Raw genomic sequence first — 12,422 nt, 5'->3', positions numbered from 1 at the left:
TTGATGCATACAAAACACTAATTATGCCATGTTTAAAGTACGCCAAACTCATCTGGAGTCTACATCAAAAGCACCTCATGAATAAAATAGAAAGAATGCAAAAAATTGGCAGTTCGATTTGTATATTCAGACTTCTCGAGGCAATCCAATTCTGCAGACTTGCTCGCAAGGGCAAACTTAAAACCTCTTTCCCAACGCAGAATTATCTCGCGACTAAAATTTCTTTACCAATTATGTGATGGTCAATCCCGCATATTGCGATCTCATTACCTGCTAGACCCGCCCAAACACCCATGACTGAACCAATCCAAAACTATCCACCAACCTTTCAGTCGTGTTAACGCTCACAAACATTCCCTTTTTCCGTCAGCTGTCCACCATTGGAATGGACCAGACAACAATATTGTGTGCTGTAACACTATTCAATCATTTATGAACTTAATACAGTATGTCTATTTTGAATTATGAGCTGTGTGACAATATATCTTCTTTCTTGTTCTTCCGGTATGTATTTTCTTCCGATGCTTAGTATGTATCTTCTCGTCCCCACTCTTGCATGGGCCGTGAAAAGCCTGCAGTATGTTCAAATAAGTAAATAAAAAAAATTAGCATTGTGCGACGACTGGTTGTTCTTTCGCTCTTTTAAAACGCTTTATAAGTTGTATTAACGTGATTGCTTTCCCGACCTGCCAAAGGTAAGTTTGCCAACAAGTCACAAGCACCAGTGTAGCTCAGTGGTAGAATTCTGGGCTAGCACCCAGCGGACCCGGGTTCGAGCCCCACTTTGTCTTTAGTGCTAGGTTTTTTTTTCTAATTTTATGGGATGTGGTTACGGACACCGCTGGCGGCGGCAGACAACTGCGTGTGATCCGAGTTGTGATCTCATAACAGCTTTGGCTGTAAAACCAACTCTCAGTCAAGTGAACATGATGGTGGCAAAACAATCTTTCGCAGATCACTGGCATGCGCTCTCTGGTATTGGCCTGACAGATGACTTGCCTCGATGAAGTAGTCGCAAATGACAAATGGCTTTGAAATGGGCTGGGCACCCAGAACGACAACTGCTTCATGATTCTAGTTTACAGGTTTTCATTATACTTTAAACAGTGCAAATACAGCTGAGAATGGAACCGTATAGCAGCTTTGAATGCAGCCACGGCATTCCTTTGCGCGAGAGACGATGTGTCGGCAGATATACTCCTGTGGTGGCGCCTGGCGACTAAAAGCGGTATTAATAGCTGACGACCTTTTCTCATTGCGCTCCCCTTCTCCACCCAGGCACTGAAGAAATAGACGAGTCGCTGGATCAGATTACAAACGACTGCCGTTATTGTTGTGTTGTGGGTGTTTGTACAGTGAGCATTACTCAAATTACAAGGCATAAGTTCGCTCACTAAAGGGTTTTGCTTTTATCATTTGACTGCTGCCTTCTTCGTAGTCACAGCCAGGCAACGTGTATTTTTAAAAATTTATCTTGGCCCTAAATGCTCGATGTTTTGCAGTTGAAAGAATGCTTTACTGAGTGAGTTTGTGCATTGTTTTTAGATAAAAGGGAGTGCAAGATGGGACAAAAAAGACTGCACTCTTTTTCTTTTTTGTCCCGTCTTTGTGTCTGCTCTCTGCGTTATTTCAAGTCTGGAAATCACTCTGGAAATACAGCTTTGGGAACAAAATAAATGCTTGAAATTGTGCGTATCTGTAGGTGGGGGCCTTTAAAGTGTGCACTGTGCTGAAGCAAAGGTGAATGATATTTCAGTTCAAGTACCAAGATGTGTGCAAGCAGTTGCAGCGCCTGGGGCAGAAGCTGCGCAAAGTGGAGGTTGCATTTCCTACGGACCCCAAAGGTCTGCCGTGCCCGGTGCGGCCTGTGCTGCCTTCGGTGAGCGTTTACACTGTGTTAAAGTCAGCATATTTATTAGGCTTGTGTGAGTAGTGAATTTTACATTCAAAGCAAATTCATTTGTTTATTTGTTTAGTTACAGATATTGTCAGTCCTTACATAGGGCTATTACACGAGTGGAAGAAACGTAAAAACAATATCATTCCACAATTAGAACGAAAGTACCATGTATAATTGAAACTTACAAATTAAGGAACAATAGGGTCATTCCATGCCGAATCATCCAGCATTTTTTCAACTGTCACAAATATGGGTGAAATTATTTCCACGTGTCTCTCAAAGTCTAATACTTGCCCTGGTCGTTTATTTCCGTTGCCAAAAATTTTCCTACCTATTTATGAGAGTCTGTAGTATGGCGCCAACTGAGCTAGGGGGCGTCAAGAACAATTTTTTTTCAAAAGATGTTTTTGAAAACCACTTGATAAAATGGTATTTGTGGCAACATAACGAAGTGATCTAACTGACAAAATAGTGACTTACTTATAATATCTATTGTTCGAGGACTTTTCTCATGAGCAGTATTGAATAAAGTTGCAAAATTCGAGTTTTTTTTTCGGGAACATGGCAAGTTCAAAGGACACAAATAAAATATGTGCTTGTGACCTGTTTAACAAAGTGCTGATGCCCACCTGTTCCGCAATTTCTTGTATAATAAACAGGACAGTATCACATCACTACAGCGTTCACTTTGGCAATGACTTAGTCATTTCTGGAGCATGACTCACACTCCAACAATGTGTGGCGGTTTTTAAACCAGCTGTGTGACCCCTCAATCTGTGTGCTGCTCATAGCATTGTCACCGAATGCCGTTTTTTGAATGGTTCCCACTTGTCTGTTACCCAGTTTCTGGCAAAATTTGATGCAGTAGCGGGGCCCCAGTTGCTCCGTCAATTTCTTCACAATAAAAAAACCGACGACTGCACTGCACACTGTCTCACTCACTTCGTCCCAGCGACTGATGTTTTCAGGAGGCGAGAAAGTATTCCCGCATGCGCATGAAGGCTCAAGGTACACCGGCGCAAGCACGCTTGTTTTAAATTTATCAAATGTTTACAAAAAATTAAGATTGAATATTTTTTAACAGACCTCGTGTTTCGACATATTTAGGTTATTTGCTACCGAAATCGCATACCTTGGCTAATGATAAAAAAAAGCTCTTTTGTTATATTCGTTGGCTGATTTGAGCAACTCCACAAAGTCTTGTATTTCTTTACTGTCATCATAGTGTTGAAGTCACTGTCTCATTATGTCATATGCTCTTCCTGCAGTTTCTGAAGCGCGTCTTGTTGACGTTTAATTTTCATCGTGAGCCAGTGCTCAGTCTTTTTTGCACTGTTTTTTTGCTTAATTCAACATGTTCACAATGTTGAGCGTTGTTTCGCATGCTTTGTCGAAAAGGAAAAAAAATTTCTGGGATTCATTTCCACCGTCGCCTCCGAGTTCTTGTCACTCATTTCTCTCAGAAGAAACTGAGGCAACTGCACCTGCTCTTGCATGCCCTAATTCTTCACGATCAGCCGTTGCTTCTTCCACTGTATCAAAAACACCCCCACAAGTTCTTCGACGTCGTTTCCGGCCCTGTGTTTGTTCGTTTTTTTCATGCATATACTCTTGAGTGGTTTAGGAAGACACCGGGAACAGCTGTTGAAAGCAATATCTTCAGCTTCGTTCACTTCTCATGGTCATTGTTGGTGAAGTGTGGCAAACACACCAAAGGCCTTAGCTCCCAAGGGCTTCCTCTTCTTCTTGATACCTGGTAAGAAATGTTTTTCAGGCGTGTTTTATGGCACTCTGCATTGCACCGAAACTTGTGGTATCGGATTAATGGGTCTCTTCTAGTATTCGTATTACACAGCGGCACACAACAGTAGTGCGGCATAGTATCACATGTAACATGACAAGAATCTCAACAGGTCTGCACTACCGCGTGTGTGCACAAAAAGCGAGCACGCGAGAAGCGAGATCTCTCTGACTTATACAGAGACGTCGTCCTCAACTAATTCATGCTGGCTTCCCGGGTGAGAGTGGCCCCAAGCTATTAGTGCCCTCACAAAAAAAAAAAAAAAGCGGCAGCAGCTGTCAACTTCCTTTTCACAGCTGCGCCCATACAAATCCACGCGACGTGGCAGGCCAAACCCCTGTGTGTGCTTTTCATGAAGCGGCCATAAAAGCACCTTTCATATATATATATATATATATATATATATATATATATATATATATATATATATATATATATATATGTGACGTATGAAGCGATGATTGGTAGAAGTAGAGGAGGAAGAAGTGAGAACGAAATAAACATGGCGTATGAGCCAGGCCACGTCTCCGACTCATCATAGCGTCACACAAGTCGACAGGATGAAGACCTGGCGGCCACGTCATCAACCAGCCACACATCATTCATGAAGCCACCAGCAATACGCCTCAACTGAATATCGACCACAGAAGAGGTGATCTCAGGCGCAAGCAGTTACCGGCATCATGGCAGAACCATCGACCGACCTTCCCATCCCCAAGTACACCGGAGCAGTGGACGATGGACCTGTACAGGACTGGTTCGACCTGTTCGAGCTCCACGCTACCGCTGCATCTTGGTCGGAACGGGAGATGGTTACGAACTTCAGCGACTATGTCACCGGTGAGGCATTTAAGTTTTACCTCACCCACATATTCGACAACGACGAGTCTTGGCAAAAGATAAAAGAAGGAATGATCATCTGGTTTCAAAACTATAGTGAAGATTTGATTAGCACACGCACTCTCAGTGCATTCAAACACAGTCATCGCAGTCATAAGCAGCCTTCACGCACTCGAGCACAGAGCATGAATTTACAATTCCCATCAGGTGAAGTTAGCCACATGCTCACGGAAAGACCACGTGGTCGTGTTCCCAACCTTCCACCTGGTTCCTCATCCGCGGATATATCATCAATGCTCAACTCACCGCTGCATAAAAGAATTGAATCCACTATTAATGACCGAGATGCATTTAATACTTCATGCCACATGTGTACTTTGCAAACTGACTTGGCATTCAGCTCAGCAGTGCCACAAAGACAGAAGCATTCACAATTAGCATCTTGTGAAGGAAAGTCTTCTGCAGAAGCGTCTAGTGTTAATCAATTACAAGATCGAAGTGACGTGAATCCAGTATACAACCTCACTGCCAACAATGAAAACAAAAGAAGAGGTGCGACTTCTGATGACACAAGTAATCTTCAGGCAACCACCAACAATGAACGATTTATTAATACAGAATATTCAAGTGCACGAAACCCCGCACATTGTTTTGTGCCGGAAATATCTGCATTGGTTCACGTCGTAGAAGCCTGCAAAGGACTTGCTAAGAATCCTGACAAAGCACGATCAATGTCACACCACAAGCAAGTCGACGAAACCAAGAAACTACAACGTCAACGTATACTTCAACATTGTCAACGACGAAAGGAAACCTCATCAAAACCGCTTTTAAGGCTCAAAGAACATTTCAAAAAGGCCCATCGTCGTGGATACATTCTCCACCAAAGATCAAGAATGTGCCTTCCATCAAACCATCTGCGACATTGCCATAGAAAAATTTGCAAAAGCCACAAAAGCACCCCTTGTACTCGGCAGAAACACAGGCAGCGCCCAATCAACCTCGATCAACGCGCACGCAAGCTGCCTGCACGACCTGTGCCACGACGAAGAATCCCATGCCTACGATATCCGAACTGTCCATTCTGCAAGGTGTTCGAACCTCGTTTGTTCTTCACAAGAATGCCGGCTGTGATTTCCGCTATCTCCACGTCCAAAGCATTCTTGTATTATCCAGGACGCAACCATCAGCCTCGCCCACCAGAACTCCTGCGTTAACTGGACTGCTGCACTCTTTCCTGAAGTTTTGCGAGTTTACGGAACACCACGGGGCCATGAAACCAATTGTGCATTTTGACATTTGTGACTTCTCAACCTCTCCTTGTGTACTTTTCCTTGTTCGTAATCCATGCCTTCTTTCGGGGGGAGGGGGAATCGTGTGACGTATGAAGCGATGATTGGTAGAAGTAGAGGAGGAAGAAGTGAGAACGAAATAAACATGGCGTATGAGCCAGGCCACGTCTCCGACTCATCATAGCGTCACATATATATATATATATATACATGGAGAGTAATATTTCAATGGCCCAGCTTGGCTTCGCGAAGATATGGGTTATAACTAGAGGCCGGATATAGGCACAATAAACTTTTACAAAACCCAGATTTTCGAAGGAATATGTGTGGGATCTGTGTCTACGACAGGAAAGCAAACAAAAGTGTTTTAGTTTATGATGATACAAAGGCGTAATGGTTTAGCATAGCCATGCATTTTTTTCCCACAGGGTTTACGGAATACGGTCGCTCCATTTTTAGTCCAGCATGGTGAGTGAAGTGTCCACCGACGAATAAACATGATTCTGGGTCTCTCTCTTTTTGGCATGGTTGAAAAAGGCTACACAGGTTCAAATATCCAGAGCGCAATAGGCCAGGAAAGTCTTTTTGCCTCATATTAACTTGGTATAACCGCTAGGCACAATTTTCTTCTGTCTGTAAACACTCTAAATTGCCCTTATGCGTGTTAAAATAATTTTGAGAAGTGAAGAGGAATGCATGCACTGGATGCTCACGATCTCATCTGCCAAGATTTGCAGTGCTACGCGCGCCATGAATAAATGAAATGCCAGACTGGACACCGCTTGGCCTTCATCTCATGGGCGTGCGCCCTAACATGGTGGAAGGGATGGATTGGTCCTGCATACGTCGAAGTTGTCTGTGGTGCTGTGAGAACTATTAAAGACGACGTGTGTAATTTGTGAGAACTATTCAAGACGACGTGTGTAATTTGTGCAATCTGCTGCCTGAATATAAATATGAAGGTTGACAGAAATACTAGAATACACAGATGGAATCTATGCGCATTATTTTTCTAACTTCGTATCGAGTGAGATGCGAGACTAAGCTGCTTCCACTTCATTTGCCTTGGTGTTCTCACTCTTCTCGCATTGTGCTACAGTGCAGTCCACTTATAACGATACCACATATAACGATATATCGGTTATAACGATGGGTCGACTTAACAGTCTCATTTCATGCATTGGGGCTATGGGGAAAAAAACCATATATAACGATATGTTATCCACCGCATATCGGATACAACGATGAAAAGTTTGCCGTGGACGGCATGTTTCATTCAGAATAATCGTAACATTTAGATTGATAAGTTCCTCTGAAACGAACTATGCCGAGACAAGACGAATAGTTAGCGTAGGCGAGTACGTATCTGCCGCCACTGCAGCACAGCGCCGGCAGCGCGTCCCGGCTGTTCAAAAAGCCGAGGAGAGCATCGCGAGTTGGCGCGACGCGCTACAGATGGCGCCAGCTGTGTCACGTTTTGCGCCTCGCCACGCGTCGACCGCGGAGAGGCTGAGAGAAATTTAAAAAAAAAATGCGAAAAGCAAAGCGCCGCGCTCCGCGGCTCCCCGCCTTCTACAACGGCAAGCCGGCAAGCTACTCGTAGCTTGCCGAACGTAAGCGGGAAAGAGAGAGAGAAAATAAAAAAAGCGAAAAGCAAAGCGGCGCGGCGGCATCGGGGCGGGGCCTCGTTGCCATTCCGGCTGTGTACCTCTGGCTGTGCTTTCTTCCTCCCACTGCTCCCACCCCGCCGTCGGTCAGTCTCTCTTCCTCAGCGAACCCGTGATGCGTTCTTCGGAGTAAGAAATAAAGTCTTGTTTTGACATCCTACTATCTACAATATTTATTAATTGGTGAAAATAGCGAAATGAAGCCGGGAGCTACAAAAGGTACGTCCGGCGACGATTTTTTGGTGGCAGTCCAGATATAACGATCACCGGTTATAACGATCATATTTTTAGGTTTTCTCGATATCGTTATAAGTGGACTGCACTGTAGTGCCAGCATTCACAACGCTTGGTGTGTTTCTAGTGCATCATCTCATAGAGGAGTTGCAGCGGTGCGAGGCTGTGTATCGTAGTAAGGATACGTGATCCATGTCAGCCTCTCCAAACGTGCACGCATCCATCCCACAGAAATAGGGAGCACAATGCAGAGAACGTCAAAATGACAGTGCACCGCTTGCCTGCACGACCTGGCATGGGCATGTCGTGCGATTGTAACCTTCTGTGCGCATGACGTGTTGATGAATCTGTGTCGTGTCAACTCCAGCTCCGAGTTGCTCCGATACTATATGGGGCAGGGAAGGAATTGGGCTTGCGAAGTCTACATCAAGTGTGTGGCAAAGGTTTCAAGCTCAGCTCCTCACATCGTGCTGTCACAGCTTGTAATGAACCAATTAAAAAAATCTAGTGATACAAGACTGCATGATATTGTTTTTTTATTTACTCTTCACTTTCCCCTGATGACGCTCCACAGTTTCGCATTCGTTCTTCATCATCCAGCCGCTGCACAGAAGCACCTCCTGCTCCCTAGGCAAGCGAGCAGATGCCAGAGAGATGCCGAGCAGACGACACGACGGGGATGAATACATGTGTTGAGGCTCATTGACCTTCCTATTGGCTAAAAAGGCTTGTAGGCTTGACAGTGCTGAAAGTAACAAATGAGATGGAGTATATGTTGCACCCCATAGTATTCAGAAAGCTCAATTTTGCCGTGTAACATGAATACCAGAGTCCAGCGGTACTTGAAAGCTAAATTTGAAATTAAATAGGCACCGATTTAGAAAGCAGGCATTTATATGCACTTATAGGAATTTAAGCATCAACATTCAAAATAGGCATTTATAGGCACTATAAAAACACTATAAAAGCTCTTGTTACCCTCTAATTTGTACTCGTATGTCAAAATGGCACGGTAGGAATGCAAGAAACAAAATAGGCATTTGCCTATAATCTGGTCTCTAGTTATAATACAATAGAAGCATCAGCAATCAAACAATGATACATATATTTATTTCCCAACAGTTTCAGGAGGTGTCCTCCTTCTGTCAGGGGATGAGTTAAACCAGCGTCCACATTCAAACTTACATGCTGCCACGTTCCTCTCGCTTTGCCACGTTCCTCTCGTTTGCGAGATTGCGACAAAGCTAGAAAAACCAAAAAAAAAAGAAGAAAAAAAACAAACGACATTACAGAAAGTTTTGAAATAACGAAGAAGAACGCAAGCAAGACTGTGAACTGTGAACAACAAAACCAGACTGTGCACAGCCAAAGGTCGTTGGAAGTCCCCATCTGGTTCTGATCCTGTGCTGGCCGCTTCTCGACGTGCGTCGGGCTACCCAAAATAGTTGCCGCGGTAGGTGAAAGGAGCCCGCACCCCGCGCTTGAGAGAAGATGTCCCTCCTCCTGTGTTGGCTCTTCATCTTTCATCTCCGCCTGTCTCAATGACCCTCAAGTGGTAGGGGAGCGTAAGCACTTGAGGGAAGAGTTTTCCCTTAATTGGTCGGCTCTTCATCTTTCGTTCCTGCCTGTTTCTTCTCAATGGCCTTCAAGTGGTAGGTGCTTACGCTCCCTACCACTTGAAGGCCATTGAGATGAAGCAGGTGGTGATGAAAGATAAAGAGCCAACCCACTAAGGGGAAACTCTTCCCTCAAGTGCTTTCCCTCCCCTACCACTTGAAAGCATTTGAGAAGAAACAGGCAGAGATAAAAGATGAAAAAAAAAAAGACGAAGTGGTCGCGAATTGGAATTCTCACGTTAGCAACTGCAAGCTTTGAGAATACTAATCAAGACTTACCTTAGCAATAAAACCACAGGTTCACCGCAAGGCATGATTTTTGAGACTGAAAAGCTGCAAGCAAATAGAAAGTTTTAGAGTACTGTACGCAAAGCTTGCAGGTGTTGCGGGCGCAGTGTTAGCATTTGTTGTGCAACGGGAGCCCACGAAAGGTTAGTGTATACATCATGAACATTGGGCTGATGACCATCTAATGCAGAATCGTCCATAGTTTCCTTCTGACAAAATAAGTTTTACCATCTATCCCAGTCTTGGGTACACGTAAGGCCCTCCAGTAGCAAACACCAAACTCGTCGTCTTCAAAGTGCCTACCGACGGCCCTTTTGCCGCTGTTTAGTGCATGAACAATCACTGTAAACTTGAAAGCAGCTGTGTAGATTTCGTATCACCCCATAACCACAGAACCGACACAACATCATACCGCAACGCACTCTTTCTACTTTGGGCTTGGTTTGGATTAGATTGCGGCTACGTGCATTGATACCACGTATAATGCTTAAGAGACGGCGCCAGGCTGTCGTGCACTATCATTGTCAGTGGTTAAGGAACAGATGATTTGTTTGCTGGAATACATATTTCGGAGCGCGATAATTACTTGCAGAAAAAAAAAATGTTATTTTTGTTGGGCAATGTGGAAGGTGCGAGAATAGTGCTCGTGCAAGTATTACGCAATTATATACAGTTTGGGTGTGTGTGCACACACACACACACACTCACAGGGTGCGTAAATTATCACGCAGCATGATTAAAAAAAAAGGAACCAAACCTAGTGCATATTGTCGCCAGTATAGTGTAGCAGCCTCTACTAATTGTTTGTTAATTACAATTGAGTAATTATGCATTACTATATTTATAGCTCAAGAATCACTCACCTATTTATCGAAATGTCATTGAGGCAGATGTGTGCATGTTAAAACGACATATGTTTTTGCTACTTTCAGCAGCGCACTAATAGCGTGCTCATTTTTTCATTGTGATAACGAAAGCGCGCAGGGGGTGCAAGTGCTGCGCCAATTGTGCCATTCTGTGCCAATCTGACCTGCTGCGCCAGGTTGCACCTAAACGACAGTTTCTGCGATAATTGTCGAGTGTAAGCGTAAGCCGCTTAATGTAGCCAATTATTATCGTCGACTGAGCAACACTGAGTGTTGGCTACACAGAGGACACGGCCGCATCCATATCCAGTGAAGTTTGATCACGTGTTTGATCATGATTGCATAATTTAGTTCATTCTAGTGCTCGTCCCATCGCTGTTATCGCCGTGGTTTTCCCGCAAAAGTGGTAGCACCAACATGAGTAACTGCAATTAGTAATGCAGTGAAACCTCGATAATTTGTCTGTCTTGAGAAATTTTTGTGCAAGCACTCAGGAACACAGAAAGGAAGACAAATGGGCGCAATCTAACAACTTGTTTATTTTTCGAAAAACATTCACTTGCTTCAATTTGTACCAATCGGAAACGCAGCATGTGGGCGTTTAGTGCATGATCATGCACTAAGTTGCAGTGCGCGTTAAGAAGCACAAATGTTCATCTCCTGACGTACGCCATCGCCACCAATAAACAAATACAGTACCACCACAGTTGTGGCCTAAAGTACCAATCAGAAAGTTTTTTTTCTTTTTACATTTTTGACAAAGTTTCAAAAACGACACTCAGCTGGCATTCTCACACGAGAGTTTTATAATGCGTAGTGGCGACATCAAAGAGCATTTCGAAACTATTATAGCACCCGGGATATGCAGCGACTAAGATAGCGACAAAACGGACATTATTGGCTTTCTTATATATATATATATATATATATATATATATATATATATATATATATATATATATATATATATATATATATATATATATATATATATATATATATATATTTTATTTATTTATTTTATTTTATTTGGACAATACTGCGAACCTTGAAAGGTTCGCAGTATTATATATAAATATATATATATATATTTAGTATGAGGCACCGATTACGGGCGTCTTGTGTGTAGCGCAATCAATTCCGGCTGATACAGAGCGCAGAGCCAGTTCCCGACCCGTCAACTAGCAAAGCTGATCGTTTCCGTGAAGGCGAACGCAGAAGACCCGAGCACGGGAAAGGAAGGAAGCAGACTTCTTCATTCATGCGGTTCACGAGCGGAGCTGTCAAGGTTGCCCCCGTTCGGGATTAGAAGGGGAAAGCTTACTCCGAAGAGTGTCTGGCAAGAAGCAGGCCAGGTGTCGCCGTCCGAGTTGAAGCCATTATTGGCGTGCACGCGTGCCATTGAGAATGACGCGGGAACGCGACCACTTGGCTGACCCAGACATAGTGGCGGCAGGGAGACGAGCATATCCTCCCCCGCTGTACGTCATTACCGAGTGCTGTTAGGATGTCGGGACGCCTCGCTTTCGCATGCAGACTTGGTAACCGCACAGAACCCAACGGTATACTCGCCGCTCTTAAGGAGGCTTCTACGAAGCAATGAAAGGCTGATGGGACTCAAGCGTGGGAACGGCTGCCGACGGAAGTCGGCCGACGGAGGCAGCACGGCCTGGCATGGGAGAGAGTGTCACACGCGGAGAACCTATCCCTTTGCATGTATTATTTGGTAACGTGGTTTTTATCAATGTAGTGCCTGTTATGAAAGTGTTTCTGTGATTGGTTGTGATGATGCGAGTCCCAACATGTGATTGGTTTGTGTGAAGACTCTTTGTTCAACTGAGGGTTGAAAAAAGGATGTTTGAATCTGAAATGAAGAGCGGAGGTTCGGGCTTGGACTCGGGCAAACGCCGGAGGCTGC

General features: G+C 44.1%; 1 protein-coding gene across 5 annotated transcripts in view; it reads left to right on the top strand.

Moving 5' to 3' along the window:
• LOC119178135 (tRNA (uracil-5-)-methyltransferase homolog B) overlaps positions 1-12,422 on the top strand; it is a 227,847-nt gene that overhangs the window by 22,566 nt on the left and 192,859 nt on the right. For all 5 annotated transcript variants that reach the window (XM_037429299.2, XM_037429298.2, XM_075890797.1 and 2 more), the window contains one exon: positions 1,757-1,879. In XM_037429299.2, coding sequence (XP_037285196.1) covers positions 1,757-1,879 — 123 coding nt within the window. The remainder of the gene's footprint in view (positions 1-1,756; positions 1,880-12,422) is intronic.

Source organism: Rhipicephalus microplus, chromosome 1, assembly GCF_043290135.1.
Source record: "Rhipicephalus microplus isolate Deutch F79 chromosome 1, USDA_Rmic, whole genome shotgun sequence".
In the NCBI taxonomy this organism is placed as follows: domain Eukaryota; kingdom Metazoa; phylum Arthropoda; class Arachnida; order Ixodida; family Ixodidae; genus Rhipicephalus; species Rhipicephalus microplus.
The sequence above is the reverse complement of the archived record's forward strand: the minus strand, read 5'-3'. Positions and strand labels throughout refer to the sequence as shown.